The 24,884-nt window shown below is 43.6% G+C and overlaps 1 protein-coding gene across 1 annotated transcript; it reads right to left on the bottom strand.

Moving 5' to 3' along the window:
• Positions 1-3,964: 3,964 nt before the first annotated feature.
• On the bottom strand, positions 3,965-23,003 carry hpn (hepsin). Its single transcript, XM_088904910.1, has 12 exons — positions 22,751-23,003; positions 15,655-15,756; positions 14,442-14,483; positions 14,182-14,311; positions 13,744-13,866; positions 12,274-12,314; positions 11,609-11,774; positions 10,773-10,960; positions 8,901-8,996; positions 7,485-7,627; positions 6,429-6,593; positions 3,965-5,010 (listed from the first exon to the last, which is right to left on the bottom strand). Exons 1-12 carry the CDS (start codon positions 22,764-22,766, stop codon positions 4,972-4,974), a joined length of 1,251 nt encoding a protein of 416 aa, XP_088761036.1. The 5' UTR covers positions 22,767-23,003; the 3' UTR covers positions 3,965-4,971.
• Positions 23,004-24,884: the final 1,881 nt, after the last annotated feature.

Raw genomic sequence — 24,884 nt, 5'->3', positions numbered from 1 at the left:
CAGTGGGTGCACTTGAATCAGAATGTGTCCCCTAGGCTTGAGTCAATAGCACCGGTGGTTGAAGTAGAAAGCATGTCCTTGTCTTGCTCCACAACAGCACCCTTGTGCTTGGGTTGGGAGTGAGAAAAGGGCATCTCTCCTCGCTCTGCAGCTCCCTAACCCTAATCATCAGACGTGTTGCCTTCACCTCTCCTGTTCTGACATCCTAAAATCACAGCTTCTGTAAACAGATTTCTAGAAAGATAAAACGGCATAAAGACATTATATGAACCCGAATTTGTCTTAACTCTGATGCAAACTGCTAGAATAAGAACAATATTTTTTAAATTGTCTTACCTGCTATGGTGGCTTTGGTGGGATATAGATTTATTTTCCCTTTTCAGGTTTCTTTGATAGTAATTGAGTAAGCAGCACCCAGAATGCAGGACACTTACTCAAGACCGATTACTGGACAGCAGTCTGCTGGATAGTGAAGTGGGGTTGTTAGGGTAGGGCTTGTGGTTAATAGGATGTACTGATGACTTTGGGCCACAGGATCGATAGCCGATCTCCCTGTAGCCCTAACCTGGAGTCTTGTTTCCTCTCCGGTCCTGGGTGATACAGTATACATGTTCAGATCTGCACAATCAGTCCTACGTGGTTTATTTTATAAGGAATGGAGTACATACTTCTCACACTGCCACCCCTCCTGCCTAATGCAGGGGTCAAATTTAATCATGCCAGGGCAAGTCTGTATCCTTATGACCGATGACCAACATGCATTCAGGTCTTTAGTCATTAAATCTATAGGTTAATTATAGAGGAACCATAAACCATTTCCATAATGGAAAAAGTAGAAAAGGACAAGATATGAAGGAACACTAAAGGAATAATGTCTACTATATTAGGGAGGTATACCTTGGGACCATAAGAAAGATATGAGAGGGTAAACTCTTACAGCAGGAACATGTCTGCATTTTGGTGGTTAGGCAGATATAAAAAAACAAGTTGAAGCTCATTCACGAGACGTGAAACAAAGGAAGAGAATCCGGACGTGAAGGCTCTCCAGGTGTGTGCAGGAGTGCCAGGCAAAGCAGAGGAGTAATGAGGCCGAGAGATGGCGTGAGGGGGAGGGGGAGGCACCACGGGAGTGGAATTGTGCCCCTCCAACCACTGCCTTTTGAAATTGGGTGAAGCAACGAAATGAACAAGAGGCTGCAGATCCTGTTGAACAATTTTGAGTTTAAAGATTCACCAATATTACAAATAAAAACAAACACGGTTACAAGGTATGCATAATGAGAAAACAGAAAAATTATTACATTCTAAAAAAGGATGATATCACAGTAGCATGACCACAGGACTGAGCGTCTACAGGGGGCCTCTTTCAGTTTGGGTCAATGTTCTCTCAGCCTCATCCACTATTCCTTCAGCTCTACATAGGTGTACTGGGCCCATGATCTGGTGCTCTTAAAAACTGGGCAAACTGTACATTTTTGACAAAATTTGGAAGGAAGCAAGTGTCCAAACAACAACAAAAAAATGAATACAATAAGCAAGCTTACAAAAATGTTCTGCTTGTTTGGACATTACAATCCCCTTGAATAAACACATTCACCATATGTATACAGTAACTCACTGTTCCAAATCTGTGCCTGTGAAAGCAAAGCTCGTATGAGCCCTGGAGAGTGAAGCTGCGGGAACCACACTTAAAGGCTGCCCAAGACATCAAAATTTAAACCAAACAGAAGGAGGCCCTTTGCATTTCAAATATATACAAGAAAGAATAAAAAGATACAAAGAATAATACCAAGGTCCATTGACAAAAAGAACCAGTGTGCAAAACATGCTCTTTGAAGGTACGGTTTATACTGCCTGCATTTCCAGTTGGTTTTCTCTTCTTGTTACAGACACTGTGATTCTAGGCTTTTCTAAGGTACAGCAGGACCTGTTCGTGTCACAAGCTTACTACACTTCCGCAAAGAGCTTTGGGGTCTTTCAGGAAGCGCTCTGGAGAGGAGACTGGCCTGGCACTGGGCTCCGGCGATACAGCTCCTTCTGACACATCCCCTTTGGCTTGGCCTTTTCTGTCAAGTGTACTTGAGAGGCTACTGCATGTGTGGTGGACAGTAAGAAAAGCAGGAGCAATACACCACTACTTTGAAACAATAATTTTTCCGCATTAATAATTTCCTATGTCTGCAATAGCCTAGATGAGATTCTGTGTTCAAAGTTAATTGTGGATTACACATAAAGCGAACCATAATTCAGACAGCTGCTTGGCAAGTGAAGGGGGCCAAAGTGTAGCTTTTTTAGCATTTCAAGGCAAACAAGGCCAGAGGGTTGCAGCATAGTCAGACACACAGCATTACAGTAGCATGATCTACAGATGGACACAGCCACAGGCTCTGCCAGCTCGATAGGCATCTGGACGAGACGTGGTGGAGAACGTTTGGAAGATCACAAATGGAAGAGCAGGAGCTTTAGGTCTCAGAAAGGGGAGGTACTGTATACCTCTGGCTCTTGGGTATGCAGAGCACTGACCCACAACGCTGGTGGAGCCAGTTTACTGACAACTTCCAAAAAGTAGCTCTGACACAGTTCTTAGAACACCAACCTTCCAAGATCTGGACAAGCAATGAGCAACCCATTGTCTGCTCTCCATGATACAGTATATCATTCGCTCTGGGAGAAGCTTAATTATCAACCATTTCAAATAATAAGGATGAAAAAATAAATGCTACATGCATCACATCTTTGGACAAAACATTCTCCATATGCTACCTTCTCATTTTCAACCATTCCTTATCGGAAGGTTGCTTGATCCTCATAAGAGTCATGGCAACCTAGTGCCTATAGTGGAAATGCAGGCGCAAGGTAGACCTGCTCCCTGGGCAGGACACCAGTCCATCGCATGGCCAGTGTGGGCATGTGGGGTGGCCATCAAAGCCCACACAGGGTGGAATCAAAACGTTCTCCTACTGCAAAGCAACACTGCTACCACCATGCCACTGAGCCATCTTGACATCATCAGGTATTTTCAATAACTGCTCAGGCTAATACTAGCAACCCCATCAAACAGAGAGCACAAGGCAGGATACACCCTCAGCCCGTCAGCCCGCACACTTGCACAGCTCAATCAAGACGCCAGTTCATCCAAACAACTTGCCTTTGGATTGTAGGAGGAAACCGGAGCACCTCGAGAACACAGGGAGAACAAGCACACTAAGGAAACACAGAAGAGGCCCCCTGCTGAAATCGAACCCAGGGCCAGAGTGGCAGTGAAACAGCACTTCTTGCCATGAAACCGTCACCATTCACATTTGCCGAGTCTTTAAAGCAGAAGCAGGGACAGCTTCCATCTACTTTCCCAGTTAACAATTACTTAACCAAAATGGATAGATTTTAAACCACAGAGCAATATTCGCATACTGTTCTTGGAAAATAATTTCTGTAGTCCATTATAGTGGTTTTACATGGTTTCGAGGGACAGAGCTTTAACAGCATTTCAGGTCTCTGATGCAAGGCTGTTCTGAGCTTCGTTTGGTAAACTCATTACCTCAGACTGGACTCTCCTTGCTTAAGACACTCTTTTCTTGAATCCACTGTATAAAAGGATACCAGCATTGCTGGGTGGGGCCTCCCCCACAGGATAATGGAGGTCCTGTGCTCTCAGTGCACATACCCTGGGACACTTACACGCCTCAGTGCCGAGAGGCAAGAGTAAAGAAAGAAAGAATGACACACTTACACAGCTCCCACGCAGTAAGGCTCAACAGCAGAACAGATTTAAGGAAGCCAATAAACCGAATACATTATAATTTAAAGGCAAGTAGCAGCTTTCACACATCTTACATCGCCTCATCACCTGGCCCCCTTTTCCACACCTGCACACTGGTGTGCACATATATACACACTCCTGCACAATCAGAGACAAGGCAAACTCTGTCTAATTAGCAGAGAGGTAAGCGCTGAGATTAAAAGCGATTTACAGAATAATTTTATTAAAAAAAGCTCAGTAGAGCTATGAGCAATAATTTAAAGCAATTTGTATTGTCCACACTTTTTGTAGTGTGTACTCTAATGCATTGCCTACACCTCTCCTTAAGTTGTCTTTTTATTGCTTGCAATGAGCAACTTTTCCCTTAAAATACAACTGTTGTACAAGTTCTCAAAATGCCGCAAGGAGTAGAAATTTAGCACGGGAAACACTAAAAAAAAGAAAAAAATTACCTCGATGTAGTGAGAGCAAATTAGTCAATGGGGGGACATATTTTTGCATTTCACGAGTTCAAGACCTTGATTTTACGGCTTTTCACCATTGTGCAACATTAAATAGCTTCCCCATGTGCATGATCTGGCATTCGCTTTGAGAACTCTTTTCTCAAACCTTCACATCACAACATCTCATAGTATCACTATCAATATTTATAAGTCTAAATAGTTAAGGATGGAAAAATAATACAAGAATACAGTCTACAGACACTCCTCCATTAATGGGATTAGCTTTATGGCAAAGCAAACACCTACTAAATAAACAAAAGGGTGTGACTGGCTTGTTAGGACACATTACTGTTTTGTAGGCTAATGGAGATTCATGTGTCACCTTCAAATGACTCCCCTCCTTCTAGCACCTTTTGGCTTCAGAATCGATTCCATTGCTACAATGTGATCGTAGTGATCACAAATGATGAAATATGGGGACCTAGTTCAGGGTTAAGAATAGCTTCAACAGATAAAAACTGCAATTAAAATTAACCACAGCATCCTCTCATTTGTGGGGGTCAGACCCCAGCCATTTCCTCCAATTGTCTGTTGGCCAGTCAGCAACTGAGGGCTGAAACTCCAGGTGATTAGAGTGGGGGTGGCAGGTGGATGAGGCTGAAGAGATGGGGATGGAGAGGACAGGGCAGGGATAGGGCAATTCTGTCAGTTCGATGTCCCTGCCGTGAAAACGGGAAGAGGTCTTTTGTTGAACAGGGTTGAGGACGGCTAGCCCATGCTGTACACTCCCGGCTTCTGGTCATAGGTCTGCAAAGAGACAGCAAAGCATGAGGGAATGAGGAAATGAAGAGACCTAATGGGGGTGTGTGGAGGTGTGACTATTGCAAAAACTGTTGTACATCCGCACAGCTGCTGTCACAACAATAACTGGGATTGGCTGTTATATATATATACACAACACATGCATATATGATGTAAAATAGTGTCTGTTCCAGTATGCACTCAAACCCCTGCTGGTGACAGTGGGACTGAATTTTGCATAGCCTCCTCTTATACTGAGCAGTAAGGTCAAATTATTCATAACCCCCCCCCCCCCCCCGCCCCCCAAAACAATATGCCTGGGGGGTTGACAACCCCTTGAAAGCTGCGGGACTGACCCGTATCCAGCACACCGTCAATTTGAAACATGCGCAACAGAAATGAAGTGGTCACACAGAAAAAGTCTGGGAAGCTGGGAAAAGTCCAAGGACAATACACAGGTTCTGCACAGAGCTACTGTATGATCAAAATGGAGTGGACAATGAGAAGCCCAAGTACTTTCCGGGTACCTGCGTATTGCAGTAGCAATTTTGAATCAGTTTTGCTGCAGGGTAAAATTAGCAGTTACAATAAAGCAATTCCATCCACCTTCTACCCACTTTATCCAATTCAGGGCTGCAAAACTATTTCTAATCAAATACTTGGTCACATGGGAAAGACGGCTAGTGGTAAAGCCAGTATTCTAATTCAAGTAGATCTTGAGTGTCTGCCAAATTAATACATCTAAGATGTAAATGCATTACACACAGTGTTTAACTCTTCAAGACAGGGTTTCTTCAGCAGTTTTTGCATGTAGCACATACTATATGTTGTAACAATTTTAACTTTAATAATTGCAATCCCTAACTATTACGGCAACTGTACTCATCAGCTGGTTGACGTGACTACATGCTGAGGCTGGAGGTGTGTTCCACCTGTGCTCAAGACTATTGAAGATCTATCTCAGTCTTAACGTTTGGTCTGAATCAGAAGAGACGTGTTTCTTGCTTCGATTCTGTTCTGGATTCTGACCCTTGCTTCGTTTGACCTCACTTCACTTTGGACTTGCCCTTGGATTTTCCCTGGGCTTTGCTCTTGAGTCCTTTCCTTGGTAGTGAACTGTGCTGGCTTGCCTCGTTTGTGGATTCCCACATTGTCCCTCGTCTCTGTCTACCTGTGATGTGCCGCCTACCTCCTCCTGCTCCGCCCGGCACTTGGACTCCCCTTATAACTTGGGATCGCTGCTCTCATAGCAGCAGCAGCAGTATTACAAAGTAATTTCAGAAACCAAAGTTACAGTACAATATGCACCTTGTGTGTTTTACTTTACTGTAAATGCATACCATTACATGCCAATGATTAGGGTGCCCAGAAAATCTGAAAATAAATATTGACATATGAATAATTATAGTAAAATGTTCTCTCACCCTCATGGCAGTTGAGATCCAGGGCAGGAAGTGGGTGACCTTGGTATAGACACCTGGTTTCTGGGGCAGGGCGCAGCCTGTACCCCAGCTCACTACCCCACACAGACGCCACCTGCTGGTCTTGGATATGGAGTCCTCACACACGAACGGCCCTCCGCTGTCCCCCTGCGGAGCCACACAGTGCCACATTTACGCATCCTGTGATCCATCCATTTTCTAAGCACTTTGTCCAATTTATGGTCACGGGGGAGCTGGAGCCTATCCCAGCAAGCAACAGGCACAAGGAAGGGTACACCCTGCACAAGAAGCCAGTCCACTGCAGGGCACACCCAGATGTGTACATACTTATAGTACACCAGGGCCAATTTTCCCAGAAGCCAATTAACCTATCAGCAACCTGTCTTCAGGCTGTGGAAGAAAACTGGAGCATCTGGAGGAAACCCAAGCTAACACAGGGAGGACATAAAACTCAAAACAGACAGCACTCCAAGTCTGGAAGAGTGGCTGCCTTTATTCCAGACCCATGAGACACTCTATGTATAGACATTTCTTGAGTTTTACGCTCATAAGTCTGCTTCCTCGGTCGGGCATCAGGGTTTTTAATTCTTCTGACTTGCACATTGGACAAGCTGATCACCCGCTAGAGAACTTCTTTGTGTTTTTCCAACTCAGGGACACATGCTGTGGCCTTTCCTGGCCAGTAAGGCTAAGATCTTGATTATTAAACTCCTCCAGTTATACAGTCATCACTAGTTTGTACCACTGACTCTGCTGTTCACAACAAACTTCACATGAGTGAAGATGTATCAGGAGTGAGATGAGGGGTGAGTGATTAAAACGGTCCTTCTGGAATGAGGATTCAAAACCTCAGCTTTTCAGCCAGACACTTTTGCTAAAGAGATAATTCCTGGCAAGCGGGATCGTAGATGTGGTTTTAACTACAGAGACTGCTATACCACGTATGGCCAGAAGGGGTCTTCGTAAGCAAGCAGTGAGCAGCTCCACTCTGTCATGGGCACCTGGGATATGCTACGATAAAATGGCTACACCACATACCTGGCAGGCATCAATTCCGCCTTCGGAGAATCCCGCGCAGAACATGCTGCTGGTGATCTGGTTGCTGTAGTAATCCTCACTGTTACAGGTGCTGTCGCTGATGACCGGTATGCTGGCTTCCTGCAGGATGTCAGACGGCTGGCCTGGAGAATAAGGATGGCGTGAAAGTTGGCTCCTGTTACTGAGCGAGAGGATTTGGGTTTTCCAATTTTGTCATGAAATATGTTCATTTCTATTTTATTTGGGGGGGAGGGGGGGGGTGGTGAAAGGGAGATCTTGTGGACAATCTTTGGCGATTGATCGAGTTTCCTGGTTTGCGAACTGCTGCTGTCCAAATCATTGAACTATTCATGCTTCCAGCACCACCTCAACCTGACTATTCCCACATCTGTCACCCTCCCACACTGCCATGAGACACAGGACTCAGTGGGAGGGGCACGCTATGGCTCGGCATATTCAGTAAGCCAATCCTATCAGCAGTAATAATTCCTTACATTTATATAACACTTTTCTGGACACTCAACCCAAAGCACTTTACAGGTAGTCGGGATTCCCTCCACCACCACCAGGGAGAACAGAGTGATGAAGCCAGTTCAGAGATGGGGATTATTCTGGGGCCATGATTGGGAAAGGCCAGGGGAAATTTGGCCAGGACGCCAGGGTAACACCCCTACTCTTTTTGAGAAACACCCTGGGATTTTTAGGGACCACAAAGAATCAGGACCTCAGTTTTAGGTCTTATCTGAAGGACAGTGCCCTTTTACAGTGTAGTTTCCCCGTCACTATACTGGGGCATTAGGACCCACAGACTGCAGGGTGAGCGCCCCCTACTGGCCCCACTAACACCTCTTCCAGCAGCAACTTTAGCTTTCCCAAGAGTCTCCTTCCAGGTACTGACCAGGCTCACATCTGCTGAGCTTCAGTGAGTTGCAGAGTGTTAGATGATATCTGTGGGCATATATGATACTATACAGTCCTGCATTCTGTAAGGTGAAGTAATAGTACACTATATAAAGTAGATTACATCATGGCAGATCATCCTAAGGGGCTGTAAATTCAAACAATTAAGGAAGACATACATCAATCAATACAGCAAATTAAATGGGATTAAAATCAGGAATATAAAAGGGTGATCTGGTACTGACTGGGAGATCACTCCACAGTCTGGGAGCGACAGAAGAGAAATCCAGATTTCAATAGATCCTCCTTTTGGGAACAGAATGAAGGCAGAGTCCAAGCGACAGTGTAGGCATGCAGAGAAGCGGGATGTACAGCAGCCACAAGCTAAGCTGTTGAAGCTCTTTGAGAAGGAGCTCCGACAGTTTCAGTTCTGCTCTGAACCCCACAGGGAGCTGGTGCAAGCGCACTGAGGGAACACGACACCCACACTGGTGCATGTTGGACCTTGCCGCTTACCGTAGTATTTGATGTTGCCCCAGCCCGTAACCATGCAGACTTTCCCATCAATCAGAGACTGACTGAGAGCTGGCAGACACACCGGCTGAATGTAGTCTAGGGAGGGAGAACAGGCAAAAAAGTTAAATATACTAAGATGTGTGCAAATAATTTTTTAAATATTATACTATGGGCTCTTTGCAACTGCAGGTGAAAGCAAAGGCTTAGAGACTGCAAGAGTTCTGCGTGTGCGCCATAAACACTTTGAAAAAGAATACTTCTGAAACATTGCTTTTTGAAACAGCTTTTACACTAGAGAGCATGGAAACTCTTAATTTGCAGGATAGTTATGAACAACATAGTTGGCAACAATAATTTCTAAAATGTTCTGCAACTGAGGCAGTGGAGTAAAGACACAATCTCTCGAGCTAATAAACTGGCCCAGCTGTGGAGACTCTCAGAACCCATCACAGGAGTTTGTTTAGGCTTCATTTTCCAAATACTAAACATGAATACCAAGTGATACTGATCTTGGTCTCTTACTAAGAGGAGGGGAACTGCTGTCATGAATGAATTATTGCAAAACCCTCCCAAAGACCTTTTAAGAAATCACTGTCCTTGTAATTGTGGTCTTAGACAGCAGGTGGAACCACACAAATTATGCAGCCTCTGCAAGGTAAAAAAAGAAGTCTTTGTTCCAAAGATTGACCTGAAATCTGATAGCTGCATTACTAAGGGGCTTTTCTTTTTCTTTTTTACTGCCAAGCTGGCATTAGTCTTCAGTGTCTTCTCTGTTTTTTTCCTCTGCTAATCAGGTGAGATCCTGAAACAGCTACAAGCCGCAGGTCACAATTTATAATTCTGCTGCACTTTTAGCAAACACAACAGCCTAAAAAAAGACAAGTACATGTACTATTCAGAAACCATAAAAATGAACAAAAAGAAATAAACTATTTTTGCAGAAACTGGTAGAACTGTTTGAAATCAGATACAGAAATTATTAGGGCAGGAGAGCAAATTTTATAGATGTTCCTGTTTATTTTTTTAACATTGAAAAGGTGAAACTTGTAAAGATGACCATGTAGATAAGTCTGCCTTGATTATGCTCAGGGCATGAAAATCTTTTTACAAATTAGTTAGGAAAGATACTATATATAATATTCTGTCCACAGTCCCATCGTTCTCTTGTAACGTATCTGTCTTGCACTTGCAGTGCACTGGCTGATATTGCTGAAATACACAGTGATGATGCTATGTCATCTTCTGCGTGAAGCTCATTGATTTTAAGATGTTCAGAGGATTTGGATGAGTGCAGAGATGCCAGCTCTGGTCCCTAAGGGATGCTGTCCAGTAGGTTATCTACGTCTCTTTAAATCTATGGCTTCTTAAGAACAAAGAAATACTTCAACTGCTTAAATTTAGCAATTGTTGAATTCAATTAATCAATTAAGTTCCTTAAAACATAACACAGCTGAAGAGTCATTTGGTACGTCTTGTCTGCCTGAAGTTGATCGAAGGATCTTGTCCAGCTAGTTCCTGAAGGACCCTTCAAGAAGAAAATGAGCTCCAAAGACACAGCAGTACAACATTTCAATTCGGTTCAAGATTTATTATCCTCTGGGGGAAATTAGTTTTGTGGCACAGTCCAATACAACAAGGAACATAAACATTACCAAGAGAAGACAGTGCAATAGTGTTATAGGAGATAAGAGAGTTAGTTCACGTTGTTTGGGGTGAGTCACACACTCCATAATGCTCTTGGGCTTCTTTACAACCCTTTATTTGTAGAGGATATTTAAATTATTCGATTTGCCCCAGTTTGGCACTTATTTCATCACACCACTTAGTAAAATAATGTAGAACGAGCCAACACAGACTTTGACAGCTAGTTACCCGAGAAGGTCAGAGGCACGGAAAGGGCGATGACAGCGATGTCGTTGCTGTTGTCATCAACGTTGGGGTCGATGAAGGGCTGGTACCCCGAGTGGTAGACGACAGTCTGGATGGACTGGACCAGCCCCCGGGAACTCATGTGGATGGAGCCCATGAACACCTGCCACCTGTCGAGGAGGCGGTTCCTCCTGGAAGAGAGGGGAGAGCTTGGGATCAGCCTGGAAAGCCAAAGACGGGTGGCAAAGAGGTCAGCATGGGCTGGGATGAGGGGTGAGGAGGGATAAGGATACCGAGAAGAGAGTTAAAAGGTTCAGATGCAGATCAGGTGACTCACAAGTAGCCATTCCTCCACTCAAATTTGTAAATGTTCCTGTAATTTTACTGCACAATTGCTCATCAATAATTCATTCCCTCTATTCTTTTCACATTCTTTCTATGCACATTTTCCTCACATCCAAAGGTTTTGTCAGTACTAATGAACCGAAGGCAGCAGATAGAAGTAAGGTAAAAGGCTGTCGGCTCTGGGCTTCAGGTTCCCCTTTTGGATGCAATGATTGTACCCTGATTAAATCAGTAGCAGCACAAGGCCTGGGGCAGAGAGGTAAATTAGTTCAGCCAAGACTTATCAATTCGTAGCAGCACTACAAGACCCACTGATCTGCTGCACACATGGAGACTTAGGAGCCCGGTCTTAGCAGTTCCCTTGTCCCTGTTTGAGTCTCCAAGGCACAACACAAAGTCCAGGGGCTGAGGGTCAAAGGCAGCTGAGCATCACCCTCAGGGCTGCGTGGCAGAAGCAGAAGGGCGGTCTGTGGCAGGCGGCGGGGCGTACTGACTCAGGGAAGCAGTGCGCTGCCGTGACGATCCAGCGGTTGGAGATGATGGACCCCCCACACAGGTGGCTGCCGTCATAGCGCAGGCTGACCTGCCAGGGCCACTTCCCCAGGCTGGAGTCCTCCCCGCCCACGATCCGGTCCACCGACAGCTTCCGACGCCCGCAGTCTGGGCACGGGGGCATGGGGAGGAAGGGGAGGGACAGAGTGGAGAAGGTGGAAGGAATTGGAGAGGGAGGGGAGGAATCACAACGAAGAACAATGGAAGATTCAATAAACAGATGGTGGGGGGAAGCAACTTCCTGGAATACACTCATAGATCACTTCCATAAATAATATTTCCCAATACATATTTCACACGTGTACTCGTGTATCTGTGTTCACTACAACTGCAAGATGACTCAATAAACAAGCTGTAGGAAGACCAGTGCAATGCAAATGCCAGTTTAAAATGGCAAATATTGCTAAAGTTTAGCCGATTAAGAGATACGTTATGCATGGACTGAAGACACTTTTTTTTCCCACAAGAAACAATAGGATGGAAACAAATATCTCACTGCATAATATTACCTACCAGGACCAACAGCACTTCTAGCACTGACTCAGTTGGGACCAGGGTGCAGAGTGTCTTAAAACTATATTTTAGGTTAGAGGGGGCGGACACTTACCTTGACAATTGACACTGAGGATCCGACCATTCTCGCAGTCACTGCGGAAACACGAGACCGAGATCAGACACCCTATACAGCCCTGGACTCCGTTCACTAAGCAGAACCACAGAGGGTGATGTAACCGTCTGTTGAATGTGCTTTTAGAAAGAGTCACATCAGGACATCTAACATCCTGAGGCAATGCCTTGCTGGGCATTTTTATAAAATGCGAGAGGTGACCAAGAACCATCCTCAATTTATCAGACAAACACTTGGACTCAGATCTGGCCTTCCATTTTAGGATTATTTTGAAGGTTGCTAGTACTTTTGTGCATTCCAGAACATACAAACAGCTCAAAAGAACAATTTTTGCTCGTTTTGGAAGGTGCTACGTGAGCAGAAGTGCAGATCTGGAAAACAGAATCAAGAAGCAGCGTTCTAGTGCTTCTGTGTTAGTGGAGTTCTAGCTGGACTTCATTTGAAGTTCAGGGACAAAACATAAATGGAGTAATTCCTTTGTTTTGGTGTATGAATCCAGATGATCCTCATTTAAAATCTGTCAGAGCGCATGGCCAGGACAGATTAATTCAGGTGTTTGTTTTAGGCTGATTTTACATTCAGCTTGCAGCTGCATGTTAACCCGGGCCAAAGTCCAACAGCATGGAGAAAAAGAACAAGTTTATCGGCGCTAGTGATAACAGGAGGAGAGCGAGGGGAGGGTGGCAGGGGCATTAGATTCACCCCAGAAAAACAAACAGGGTGGAATGCTGGAGGGTCGGCCTGGCCAGCCAGTCTCGGGTCAGGGGCATGGCACGCTCACGACAGGAGGAGGTTTGAAGGCTGTGGCCAGGATATAGACACAGCAGTAGTTTTCTTCTTTTTGACGATTGAACATGAGCAGCTTGCAAAGCAATCCATCTTCAAACATGCCCACTGAACAAATGGCTTAATGAGCTGTCCATTGCACATTATTCCATAGGATTTCAGTAGGATTTAGCCAACATATCTCAGTTTTACACCCCTGCTTTGGAAGCACCCATGAGACCCAATTAATTTTGTAAAGTGGAGCAAACACAGACCATTTTGTGACAGTGTGACAGTGTCCATATGCGCCCAAAGCTATCTGCTGAGCCATGTTGTCAACAAAGGCGACCCCTGCTGGCCAGTGACTGCTACTGAGCCTATGGCCATCTATGGCTACAACCAAGTGATCTTCCTCTTTGGCAGAAGCCTAGAGTGACAGATCGGTAACAGACAGATCTTATTATGGGCTATTTACTCATAACAGTGTTAACATGAATTAAATAAGTTCTGCACTGTGTGAAGACCCTAGTGACTAAGAAACACAAAGTACATTTTTTGGTTATTCATAGTAAAAAAAACAACAACAATTGGAAGCTCCTGACAAACTCAGCCTTTGATGATGAGCCCTATAATTTGACAAAGCCTGTTTGAGTGTGAGCTACATTCTGACCAAGGTTTCCTTACCAGGCAGAGAGGACCTCCTTGATTTTTTTCCCAAACTCCAGCTGTTTCTCATCCACGCAGAAGAATCCTTCTGAAGTGTTGCCCGAGACAGAGCTGAACGGATGCACGGAATAACCAAGGGACCTAGAGAAAGCATGGGAGGGGAAAGAGGGGTACAGAAATTAAATTAAATTAACTTCAGAAAATATTTGACCAGCAAAGGACTTTTTTAAAATTTTAAAATTAAGATCTGCTAATGCACACAATTATGTAAAAATGACATAAAAGACCAACAGGATGCATATGAATATAAAACTGCTTTAACAAGGTGAAAATACACAATTTCTCTGGTAGTTGGAAGGTAACAGTTGCTGCAGATCCTAATGTGTGCAGAAGTGCAGTATGTCTGTGAATGCCAGCACTCTGAGCTGAGGGAAGAGAGCAAGACTGAGGGGTTACCTGATGAACCCCATCTCTTCACAGCTTATCCTGGCCACGAGCTCATCTGAGCTGGAGGAGCAGACAAATTTCCAGCGGCCATCGGAGCGATCGAACACGGAGAGACGCAGGTCAGCCGGATTGATCTGGACTGGTGTGGGGGTGGGGAGAGAGCGTGCACACAGCAGTGAGTGCTGTTTGTTTTGCACAGGCACAAGTTCACATATTAAAGAAATACAGTCCAAGTGGGTAATGAAAAGGAACAGTTTTTGTGTGCCTACCATCATACAACCTTGGATCTTCTGTCTTCATCAGAAAAGTCACTGCAAAAACAGCAAAAACAGTGTTGGATCTGCAGCTGGCTTTGGTCACATTCAGTTTGGGAATAAAAAAAAATGGAAAACGACTTGAATTACTTTTGTCCTTTCCATTTCACACTCATTTACTTTGATTATTTTTGCTTTGGACAATAAACATCCATAATGCATGCGGGAGTATTTTGGAATAAATTTAATTGCTGGGCCCTGATTTTTGCTTTTTCTCATCTGTAAGATTCTCTCTACAAGACAGTGAGAGTGGAAGGAGACATTTCTAATCAGAACAAAAACAACCAGCACAGAACATGCGTAAATGGATCCGAAGCTTAATACATTAAATCAGGGGAGGTTTGATTTCTTTTTAGCAGCTTTTCAGGTGCTGTTTCTTTAAAGAAACCTGAAAAATGTTGTGCACATTGACTGGCCCTCCAGGACCAGGACAGGACAGCCCTGCATTAAACAACAGGTACTAAATATTTAAGCTTTAAAGTATGGTATCACAAGGGCAAAAACCTGAATTCTTACACACCCCTGATCAAACTTGTGCAGAAACCTCTTCTGTAGCCCTTTATAAGTAAAATTAATTTATTAAAACATGGGATAGTGCTCGTTTCTGTATTTAACAATTGTGTCCATAGGTATTTTCAATCGTATATTGTAGAAGAACATTTCTCAAGGCTGTGTGAGATTAAATCCATCAAAAACACAGCAAAGCTGAATGACTGGATTTTAAAATAATGTCACATAAGGGAAAAAACACAATCAAAAATAAAAAAGATAATATGTTGTGTAAAAATTGTTGGCTAAGAGCTGGCTAGCACATGATCAGAAACATACACTTAGATGCATAAATATGAATAAATATTCATTTGCATAAGAAGAATTTGACCTGTGTGAATAACCATGCAGATTTTAACCAGCTGGAGTCAGCTCTTACCTAGCACTATATTAAATATTATGCAGCACTCTTACAGTTATTAAAGGATTTATAGATGGGACTTGCAGCTTTCAAATAGAAATGTTTCCAAGTCAATTTTGTTCCTTCTGGGTTGATATATTGCACTGACAACAGGGCTATGTAAAAGGAGGAGGCTGACGGACCGACTGGGTTCTGGTTTTGCACTGCCGGGAGGTGAGGTGCCTCTGTGTGTGTGGTGCAAGCGGGCGCTGCCCTTACCAACAGCCCAGACGGCAGCTGTGATCCCCCCCAGCAGCAGCAGGATGCTCAGGGTGAGGGCGGTGATTTTGGCGGGGGTCAGGCAGCGCATCCCAGGGCCACCTGCACAGAGGACACGAGACAGAAGACGGGTCACATGAGGTTGGGGAATTTGGGACTGGACTAGAGATTTTCTTGTGAGTGAAGAAAGGTACAATTCCTCTTAACGTAGCAGCGACCTCAATACAGTAGGTTAAGAGCACCATCTATCCATTTTCTAACTTCTTCTTCCAATTTAGTGTCGGAGCCAGAGCCCATCCCAGCAAGCAATGGGCAGAAGGCAGGGTACACCCTGGACAGGACACCAGTCCATCACAGGACAGATACACACACTCACACCAGGGCCACTTTTCCCAGAAGACAATTAACCCACCAGTATTTCTTTCAACCCACATGAACACGGAGAGAACATCTAGACTTTATACAGATATAGTAGCACCCCAGGAATTGAAGCCCCATAGCTGCTGACTGCTGAGATACCGTGCTGCCCTAGTTTAGGGGTTAAAGAAGTAATTCTTTTCAGTGTGCAGAAAACACTTTGGATGCTTGAGACAAAGAGCCTAGAATCTCAAATGTTATTAAACACTCATCCCAATGGAAGTTTTTCAACAGGGACATGAAAACCAGTGGGCAGTGGAAGCTGGGAATCATGGGGTTAGTGGATTTAAAACTGAGGACAGGAGGTATTTTTTCCCCACAAAGGGTTGTGGGAGTAGGGATCAGGCTGACAGTCAAACCCAACACACAAAAAAGACTTAATGGGAACTCAGCAGAGGTGGAGTGGTGACACATCGGTCTTGCAGTGCTGTGGACCTGGGTTCAATTCTGGACCTGGAATCCTATCTATGTGGAGTCTGTATGTTCTCTCTGTGTTTTTTGTGGGTTTTCTCCAGGTGCTCTGCCTTCCTTCCACAGTCCAAAAACATGCCGGTGGGTTAACTGGATTCTGGGAAAATATGCCCTGGTGTGAGTAGGTGTCTCGGTCTGTGTGAGCCCTGTTGTGGATTGGCATCCTGTTCAGGGTGTATCCTGTCCTGGGATAGGCTCTGGCTCCACCATGACCGCGAGGTGAAAAAGTTCTTAGAAAACGAATGGGTGGAAACTCATTTGAAAACCTGTTCTGGACAGGCAGTGTTCTCGGTGTTAAAATCAGAATGTCACCTGCTTGCATTTAACGTATACTTTTATGGTTTATGTTAAACATAAATACTGTAGGTATTTTTAAACATTTTCTTCACAGCCCCACATATATTTTAGTTATTATATAGCATGTGTCTGTACATCCAGGAAATCAACTATTTACTCTTTAATTGTAACAGCACAATGATGTCCATCTCTTCTTCAGAATACAAGCAAAGGCCTCAGGCCTTTGTACAGTATTGTTACACACTACCACCCTCTTCCTTATGTAGAGCATTACTTTGCAATCATTGTTACAATGTCCTATGTCCCTCCCTTCAAGCACAATCTCAATGTACCTTCCTTTTTTCACAGCACAAGCATAAGCGTCAGACAGATAACTTGTTACATCACTAAGACAGAAGATACAGAGGAGGTGTGCAGGAGTGCAGTCCATACGGACAGGAAGGTCAACACGTTGACTTGGGAGACCTGCTGCTATGAAACCTTGTAAAACAAGGTAAACCATTTTCTTGGTCTTTATTACTACTTGGCCAGACAAGTAAGTTAAAAGTTTGGTTAAGACAAAAACAGGCAATGTACCTCACACTGATCTGAGCCAGACATCCTCCCTCTAGAAACCTCCAGGCTGTATCCTAGGGCTGTGGTTTGAGATTGATAATTTTGGTACCATTTCAGTTTCCTTAATCGGTCTGGAACTGAGAGAGGGCAAGGGGAGGTTCTCTCACGCCTTTGCGACTCAGGATTCTCTCAACTTTCACCAGCTGGTTTTGTCCCTTGAGCAGACAATGGAGCTGCTCTGTTGCAGAATTACAGCCTGTGCAGATGAAGCAGCAGAACTGACTGGCCTTCCCCCATAGCCCTCCCCTGGCTTTTGAACTCTTCTGAGAAGTGCTGGAGATCCTCTTTATTGCTTGGTGTTGTGTCTCACACCAGTGTGTGGCAATGTTGCCTACATTAAACTGGATCTGCATGGTTTAGAGTAGCCTTTTAAGGATAATGACAATGATGGGAACTCCAAAGGCCATGGGATCTGTCCTATTTGCACACCGCAGCACGTGTGCTGGCCTCAGGGGAGCCTCTAGAGACACTGTATATCTTGGGGATGAGTAAAAAAAGATATAGAGACTTGCAAGTCAGGTACAGCAACTGGTGTGAATCTTTTTGTAAAAAAACTGCCAAGTGTTTATCTGCACTTCTACAGCCTGATGTACATCTGAAGACAATCCCAAAACATCCCATGTTATTCCTGTTTAAACAAACGTGGTCCGAATGGAAGTTATGTCCAGATCTGTCACTTCATAAAATCATGAGAGGCAATGCATTTTCCAGGTACAATGTGTCTATCTTTCCCACCCTGAGCCCCATGCCTTTCTTACAAATTTGTTCTGTCTCTTCAACTGGATTCAAGCTTAAGAATATTTTAAATAAAAAAAAATGGGAAAACAATCCATTATTTATCCTCATGATCAAATCTATAAAGTCTAGACAAAACAGGGAAATGGACACATGAAATTAATTCATCAGATCTTGAGACAAGATGAATTAAAAGTGCAAAACTCAGTCTGAACAATTTGCTGCTCCCAGTTAATCTCCCTCCTCTGCATGAAACATAGGTGACTAATGTGTTGTTTGTTCTGGAGAGTTCTCGATTTTGTGAAGGAGAAGAAGAAAGAGCACATTTGTTTGGCAGACCTACTCCATTTTCTTCTTTCCTAAGCAAACTTCCTCGGCTGGTCCCAGCTCACCCGTCAGCTTCTCCGAACGGCTTCGCGACACTCTGCTGTTTGCCTAGACTGCAGAACAAGAGCTGCTATTGTCCAGACAGGGCTCCACTGACACCGCCTGAAGCAGAGTCACTCTGGAATGCGACACTGGAATAGTTTCAGTGCTGCTCCATTTAAAGGTTCTCCATTACAAAGCCAGACTCAGATTCTTTATGCTCTCAAATACCCATTTTTTTCTAAGTCTGAAGACTGCTAAATGTTCAAAAGCACATGTACCAAGAGCGGAGTAAGGTGAAGTGCTGAATTTACAGTACATGTAAATGGATTTTAAGCAATGCAAGGTACTCAATTATTCAATTCTCTTTGTGCATCAATTACACAGGTTTGTTATTTTTTTCCTCCAATTTATATCCATCTCACTGCAGAAATTTTCTGTCTGATGAAAAACTAAATGATTAAATACACCTTTTTAACACTTGTTACAACATTCATTTTCCTGCTCAGAGAGTTGCAGGCAGTGATTTTCTCAGAACATGAAGACTACTCTCTATCCTAGTTGAATCTGCATTGCTCACAACGTGAAAAACCTAAGATTAGACCAAGCATATATATATATAAAATTGTATATAAAATACAAAATATATTCATCTTAAATAAGCTGACAATTTGCTTTGGAAGTCAGAATGGTTTATTGAGTTGTCATCATGGTTTTTTTTTACAATCAACATTTTTTTCCAAAAAAGGATGAATTACTTAGTCAGCATTATGACACAAATGCTGACTCAATATGTGTGTGTTTGTGGGTCAGTGTGAAGGTTAATTAAATTACAGTTTAGTCAATTCACGCAAAACATAGTAAAATCAGTATAATTTGTCTTCTCATCATTTATTCTCATATTTTTATTAATGGGGTTGGAGGGGTTAAAGACAAAGATGACATAAAAAATGATTTTCCCAGGAGTACAATATGGAGTTTTTAGTGAACACTGCAGGATCAACATGCCACAATCATGATACTGAACAGCCTGGGAACCGTTTCCAAAGAAGAGGCAGTTCCTGTTTCTGTTGCAATAACTGTATGTACTGTAACTGAAATGTTCTGTGCCAATACCAAAACTGCACACAATACCAAAATGCTGCATGCTACAGAGGTTTAATTAGGTTACTCATTAAAACAGGAAAATTGAGAAAAAAAAATATGTTCAAAACTCAAGCAATTTAATGGCATGGTACACATTCAGTGTACCTCACTGGGAGTAAAAGGTATTTTCTGTTAGTAAATAATTTAACAATCTATTTGAAAATTTTACTAATTGGCAAAATATTGGTAAAGTATTGTCAACAATTTCTAATTTATTTCTGTGATGAATAAGAATAGCTTAAAATCAGGGTCTTACTGCTTAAAATCTTTGTGAAGAGGTTGGAGGTGACTCTGATCTACTGTGGATTTAAATACATTTGACAATCTTTTCCTGACACTCAGCTTTTGTATATGAAGTCTGCATCAGGTGCTGGGTACTTCTTGCCTATCAGCAAAGTTGTATATAGACAAATGTCAAGTGGAGATGTTATTCAAAAGATCACTTTTTCCTATTATGCCTTTTCCTTTTACCCCTACAGTTAAACAGAAGACTGAAATGGGTGTACAGTAATACCCCAAACTTGAAGTGACATGTCTCTTTGCCAGGAACCACTACAGTCCTTCTCTTCTAACAACCAGACCTAAATTCACCAACATACACTGACTGGACTGGAGACACTGCAAGACACACTGCTGTCCCTCTCCTCTCACACTCACTCTGAATTCACACACTGACACACCTGACTGGACTGGAGACACTGTTGTTCCTCCTCTTAGAAACTTTAGACGGTAAAAGTCCATTGCCATCCTCAAGTTATTCATCAGCAATAATTTTAACAGAGTTATGCACCTTTAACTTATAAAACAACTTTAGACTTATTCGTCTTGCTACATGTTAAAACATCCTAGTCTTTTCTGAATAAATAAAAAGGACATATGGAAAAGGAATAGAATAAATGTGGTATCCTCCTATTAAGAGTGATCATGTTAAAAGTTTTGAGGTAATATCTGTTAATATTGGACTGCAATATTTCTCCATTCCTGAAACTAAATGGGATAGAGTTTCCATAAAACAGGGAGAACAGTATGAATTCCTTCTCCTCATTGTAAACTGACAATTAACAGAGGTGTTCAGTTCTTAACTTGAGTCTTTTATCTTATCTGTTGTACCATAAAACCAACTCTTGTCTTTTAACAGCTGGAAATTAACAAAGAATAACAATACCCTCCACTACATGCTACCAAAGTCATAATGCAATAGCAGTTTGCAATTTAAACACATGATGACTCATCACCATTACCTGGTACTTGTACTGTTTTAGAACTCTGATATACCCATGAGTTACTGACACTAAACGTAACTGACTGTTGTGTGGATTTGTACGTTCTGTGAACACCTGATCCTAACCCTTCAAGTCATGGGCTTCTGAGAATTGTCTAACACTATATTGCTTCCCTCCTCCATGGAACATGCGCACCAGAGAAACATGTTTTGTGCAGATGCTTCTTTAATGTGTCACAGCTTTTTTATTGACACGCATTGTATTTGCAACTTGAATTACACACTATTTAATCCTCCAGCACGGAACTGGGACAGTTGCAGAACACAATCACCCCTCTCTTAATCCAGCAGATTCTGGAGCAGATTCTGGAGAATCTGAAGACTTTCAGCGGGGCAGAGTTGCCCAGTACCTAGGGAGTGGCCCAGAGTGTGCCCCCAGACTGAATCCTAGCAGGAGCAGGGAGAGCTGCACTGGTCACTGCAGCACAGTTACTATACACACAACCCAGCCACTTGCTGCAAGCACACCCCAGCTCCCAGCTGTGCAAAAGAGCCTGAAGAGGGTCTCAAGAACAGCGCAGCTCATTAACGCTTCAGCTGACTAATGCTTTGTGTTTCACAGAGCGAAACATCTTGGGGAACAGAACACAAAGTACAGGGAGGGTCAGTGCTGGCGTAACAGGTCCACTGCTGCCAGGAAAAGTCGAGAATGGAGCCTCTATTGCTCAACTGACCAAGCGGAGTAGGACAGTCGCCCCAATCGCCTCGGCACCCCAATCGCCTTCGTTTGGGTCCTCCCAAACCTTCCTGATCCGACAGCTGTCGCCTCTTGCCCAGTCAGTTAAGAGCCACGAGAGACACTTGCGATAGACAGAGGAGCTGTACAAGCCACTGCGAGAGGCACTGCTCACAGCTGGAATATGGATCACAGACACTCAGCTGGTCTCGGCATCACAGCTTCGTGCTCCAGTGAAAAATTCACTTCACTGACTGTTACACCCCAAATACAGTCTAGCAAACCTTCCGAACCCGATACGTAATAATAAACGAAAAGATGCCCGTTTCTTTCCATGCCTGAACTTGCTTCTGACAGACCAGATGTGTTTCATATTTATACACATTTAATAAAGTCAAACTTAATGTTTTCGTGTCTGGGCTGAGGGACAGCAAGGAGATTAGGGTGTCCTGTTGACCTAGAGGCCTTGAAAATGAAAATGTCATTTCAATTTTGAGAAATGACCACAAGCATCAATCACCTCAGAGAACAAAGTTCACCGCTAATAGCGAAACCCAGCCACAACATGGTTAGTATTGAAGAAATTATAAACACGTTATTAAAGAAGTAATAAACAGGTCACTGAGTATAAAACTGTCCTACAATCTGAGCTTTTCTATCTGTGAACAACTCAACTCAAACGACACTGACTGCCTGGACAAACGGGGATATTTACTAGCACTGAGACACATGACAAGCAACAACTGACAAGCGTCTCATGTGTTTGGCAATATTTGTCTGGGCGAATAGCCAATACCACCGAGAAGCGACAGTGCGGCCACCGAGCCTGTCTTCCGCGGGCATGCCAGTTACACAGAAGTTTAGGGGTTTGGTAGAAACTTGGGGTTGTTCCACTTCGCTCCACTAAACCCCCGAACCACGCGGAGAGCGCGCGACAGGTGCCTCTCGTGACAGACGAGGCTCGCGCTCTTCGTGGCGCAGCACGGCGCTCGCTGCAAATTTAGCAATTTTTCGGTTAATTTTTAAACTCGTGCCAGACGGCCTGATGCTTTGGAAAAAAAGCGAGAGAGCTACTCAGTCAGTGCACTCACCTTCCTTCTCTGTCATCTCGGGAACAAGTTAATAATCCACTCAACTGAACTTAGTATCCAACGATCCCCACTCGCAAATAAAAGGGATTTACTGTAAATCTCGTCCACCGGAGGCTTACGTCGGGTCCGTACCGTTCTTCGGTTTCTATATCTGACCTGCAAAGTGCAAAACACAAACAGAAAAGGTGAAAGAAATGTGACAAGTGCCAGCTAGGCCGAACGCGTGCAGAGCACAAGGAGTTAAACACGGAAGGTCATTAAACAGAAGGGCGTTTGAATTTGTTAGCAAGCGAGGGTCATAGTGTCGCACCCCGAAACTGCACACTTGGCTTACAAAGAGAGAAAGAAGAGTTCGGTTTATACTTTCATAATGTAATATTCACTGCAACCTTACAAAAACACAATAAACCTAGTTTGTCACAGGTTTAATTATTTACCCCTAGCCCCTATTTACCCCCCACGTCTCGGAAAACGCAACACCAGAAAAAAAAATTACATCGCCAGAATCAACAAGCTTCCAAAAATCTGAAGTCCTATCAGCTTAAAAAGATGAGGTGAAATTCGAGGTTTCGCCTTAAGATGATGAGTGTAAAACTTACCTTTTGTGTTTTCTAATACCGCTACAGGTGTATTCTTTTCAGGCTAGAAAAAAAATCCCTTTCATAATAATAAATCCACTTAGAAGAGCGCAGTTATACTGTAAAGCAGCTACAATCAGTATCGACGAGTAGGCGGACTTGAAGCCACATCAACGTCGAAACCGTCTTCAGTTGCGAAGTTCCAGTAATCCCGTCTCAACTGCGTGCAGAAAGTACCAGCAACGGGCTGAGGTAAACATCGGAGAGAGAGATGGTAAGGGTCTTTTTCTTGTCTGAATTCAGTAAAAAAATAAGAAAGGTAACTAAAATTAAGGCCGCTCTTTTGAAAAGCGATGGATTCAGAGGAAAAGTAAAATCCAAGAAACAGACGAAAGCAAAACACGATGCGAACTGTATCCCGCCGTGCCTGTGGATCACCTTGATTTCCAACTGCTCGCAGGGAGTCGGAGGGGTGTATGACGTCAGCGAACCCCTCCGGCGGAGCAGCAGGGAGGACCGGACACCAGGCCCAGCCCCTCCTCCGAGTCCTGCTCAACACCTGCGCCGCCAACTCGGACGTTTTCTCCCACGTCTGGACTCAACTGTCCGGGGAACAGTGAGGATGCGAAAAATTCCGACCCTTTAGTTTTTTGTTCACTCCTGACTGCAAATTGGAAGCTTTCTGTTCCGTTTGGAACATAGGAGGATTTTAATTTTTTTCTCCATAACTGAAGAAATTATCCTGTAAACCTCAATCTGCCCTAAATCTGATATCTTTGCTTTATGATCTGAAGGCATTACAGCCACATTTTTTCAGTATTTTGACTTTTCTCTTAAAATCGCTGTTACATTTTGTTATCCTGAAAGTCAGAAAAGACAGGTGGGCGGAAATGACGCCATGGCAGTGTGCTAGTGTACTACTAGGGCCAGCTGTAGGAGCCTGTCCTGTCTCCGTGAACCCCAGGGGTCTGCTGTTGATATGACTGGGGTTCCCAGTCCTAGTCCTGGGGAGGCACACTGCTGCTGGCTTAATTACACATTGCCTCTGGGCTTAATTATTTAAATGAAGTTGGAATTGTAACTAAAACGTTGGGATTTTATTATACTAATGAAATGCCACAGTTGAACAGTGACCCCCAACACACTGAAGAGCTGAAAACTATCAGTTCAGATGAATCCAAGTAGTAAGTCAATCAAGGGTTAGAATGAGTAAGTGGGAGCTTGCCTTGGACTGAAGCTGTGGGGGTCTCCCAGTTTATGATTGAGAACCCCAAGAAAGTTGCAACTCTCTGTTCACTCGACATGCTGCCCATTCACTAGAGGCTTCTGCCTTTTTTTTCGTGAAGTGAACTTCCATACGTATGGAGGTCATGATTGATTAAGGGCTCTCCAGCCCTGGACATGAAGAAGTTCAGGATCGAATTTTCACTTGAGTGCTATCATATTGTAACATTGCTGCTTTGCAGTGCTGGGGCCCTGGGGTGCTGCCTGTGTGGAGTTTCATGTTCTCTGTGCGTTGATATGTGTTTCCTCTGAATGTTCTTTTCTTCTCACAC

Source organism: Atractosteus spatula, chromosome 25 (assembly GCF_055471065.1).
Source record: "Atractosteus spatula isolate fAtrSpa1 chromosome 25, fAtrSpa1.hap1, whole genome shotgun sequence".
NCBI lineage: Eukaryota > Metazoa > Chordata > Actinopteri > Semionotiformes > Lepisosteidae > Atractosteus > Atractosteus spatula.
The sequence above is the reverse complement of the archived record's forward strand: the minus strand, read 5'-3'. Positions and strand labels throughout refer to the sequence as shown.

Coding starts and splice junctions, on each gene's coding strand:
- hpn (XM_088904910.1), bottom strand. Junction 14,484..15,654: donor AGCTGCCGTCTGGGCTGTTG/GTAAGGGCAGCG, acceptor CTGTTTTTGCAG/TGACTTTTCTGATGAAGACA. Junction 14,312..14,441: donor AGATCCAAGGTTGTATGATG/GTAGGCACACAA, acceptor CCCCCACACCAG/TCCAGATCAATCCGGCTGAC.